This window comes from Sinocyclocheilus grahami, unplaced genomic scaffold (assembly GCF_001515645.1).
Source record: "Sinocyclocheilus grahami isolate Dianchi unplaced genomic scaffold, SAMN03320097.WGS_v1.1 scaffold249.1, whole genome shotgun sequence".
NCBI lineage: Eukaryota > Metazoa > Chordata > Actinopteri > Cypriniformes > Cyprinidae > Sinocyclocheilus > Sinocyclocheilus grahami.
In genome coordinates this window covers 748896-751235 of record NW_015505428.1, presented here as the reverse complement: position 1 = coordinate 751235, position 2340 = coordinate 748896, and the positions used below count along the sequence as shown (strand labels likewise).

Genomic DNA, 2340 nt, shown 5'->3' with positions numbered 1-2340 from the left:
TACTTGTAAGAATTGTTCTAGACATGCCGAAAATTTGACGCTACAGCACAGCAGCTGCTCTTCTTGGTTTTCTCTGCTGCACTAACTCTGCAGCAGCTCTTCTTCTTCATCGTCTCATCTGATGCACTCACTCAACCAAGCTTTCTACCCACACCCTCGCTTATTTCATCTATTTTAATTATATTCTAATAAGCCACTTTGTGATATCACAACCCCCGGAAACCAACGCTGTAGTCCAAACGAGCCGTTCTTTGTATTTCTTGAAAAGGGATTTTTTTAAAAACGATATATGTCCCTTTGGAGTGGACTTTCTAGATCTTTTTTTTAATGCCCAAACATACACACTACACACTGACTAAAATTAAAAAAGTAAATGTAAAGTAAACACGGTGACGTTTTATTTCACATGTCGTTTGCGTTAGCTCTCTTGTTTTGAGCCATTTCGTTCGCAATCATGAAATTTCTACAGTGACTCATTTGGCGCACATCATATACTTGTAAGAATTGTTCTAGACATGCCGAAAATTTGACGCTACAGCACAGCAGCTGCTGCTCTTGGTTTTCTCTGATGTACTAACTCTGCAGCAGCTCTTCTTCTTCATCGTCTCGTCTGATGCACTCACTCAACCAAGCGTTCTAACCACAACCTCGCCTATTTCATCTATTTTAATTATATTCTAATAAGCCACTTTGTGATATCACAAACCCCGGAAACCAACGCTGTAGTCCAAACGAGCCGTTCTTTGTATTTCTTCCGCTTCTTTTTTCTCTTTGCACTGCAATTGTGAAGAGGTCACATGGGCTTTTTATTTATTTATTTATTTAATGTTCTACTCTTGCATCCAGTGCTGTTCACTCGTGATTGGATCTAATGCCCAAACATACACACTACACACTGACTAAAATTAAAAAAGTAAATGTAAAGTAAACACGGTGACGTTTTATTTCACATGTCGTTTGCGTTAGCTCTCTTGTTTTGAGCCATTTCGTTCGCAATCATGAAATTTCTACAGTGACTCATTTGGCGCACATCATACTCTTTCTATGAAACCTGTAAACCGCATTCACTCGAGCGTTGCGATTATTTTGCATTTGCTAGAATTCAATCAAATGGATTTCTGAACTCATTTTTGTGTGTTGTCAACACAAAATTCCTTTAGTGTTTAGGCCGCCGCTTTTTTCTCTTTGCACTGCAATTGTGAAGAGGTCACATGGGCTTTTAATTTATTTATTTATTTAATGTTCTACTCTTGCATCCAGTGCTGTTCACTCGTGATTGGATGATTCTGAGACTGAAGTGAATGAGGCATTGAGATGTGTTTTTCTTTGGTTTGTAGGCAGGAGGCCAGCCGAACTGCAGCCAGTGTGGCAGAAATCCACAGACATGCAGGAGCTGCAGAGAGATCTCATCCCCCGCTGCACGCGCTGGTGAGCAGCAGCTTTTAGTTTTATGTCTTCATTTTGTCAATTTAGTAGTTGTCAATTTTACTTTGTTTGTGTAGCGCTGTATACAATACTGTTGGGCTGCACAATTAGTCGAATTTCTGATCGCGATTACAATTACGGATGCCACAATTACGTAATCGTTCAAAACGGCAATTAATCGTTCAAAGTCCACTTATGTTATTCTGCACGCTTAAGATGCGTTTTTTTCTTTCTACAAGGGTTTTTCCCATTATTTTTTTAATTTTAGTTTTAGTATAACATAATAATACCATTCATATTTTTACTTTTTTATAATTTAAAGAAGATTTATAGTTTACATTTGAGGCTTAATACTATAGAAATGCAATAAAAGTTACTGAAAGAGTATAAAAGTGTTTTCAGCTTGTTTATTTTCATTAATAAAAATACGGCATGCAGTTGCATCAAACAATGGTATAAACATCATTCAATGCAAATTGTGGTAATCGTGATTAATAATCGCAATTACAATTTCAAGGGAATAATCGACAATTATGATTGTTGTCAGAATCGTGCAGCCCTAATACTAAATTCATCTGGTGATTAAAAAAAGTACTAAAAGATCCTTTCCAAATGATTCTCTCTTTTTCTGGGAACCTTCTTTCATCAAAAGTCATCTCGTATAAGGAAAGATGAGACGGTTTCTCCAAAGAGCAGCACTCGCTCTGCTAACCTGATAACAACTCTTCCTATGATATTGGTTACAGTAATGAAATTTAGGGGAAGAGGAACTGCGTCTGCCCAGCTCTACTCTAAATGTGATTAATAGAAACGTATCGATTTATGCAGCTCACACTTTTGAGGTTTATGGATCAGTCTTTTAAGTAATGATCAAGGGTGCATATAAAACCTGATCTCCCCAGACAGGAAAAGAGA

At 37.4% G+C, this 2340-nt stretch overlaps 1 protein-coding gene across 1 annotated transcript in view; it reads left to right on the top strand.

The window, feature by feature from the left end:
- Window positions 1–2340, top strand: part of LOC107598254 (pleiotropic regulator 1-like) — a 12064-nt gene that overhangs the window by 1598 nt on the left and 8126 nt on the right. The window contains exon 3 of the mRNA XM_016289538.1: window positions 1338–1428. Within this exon, the coding sequence (XP_016145024.1) occupies window positions 1338–1428 (91 nt within the window). The remainder of the gene's footprint in view (window positions 1–1337; window positions 1429–2340) is intronic.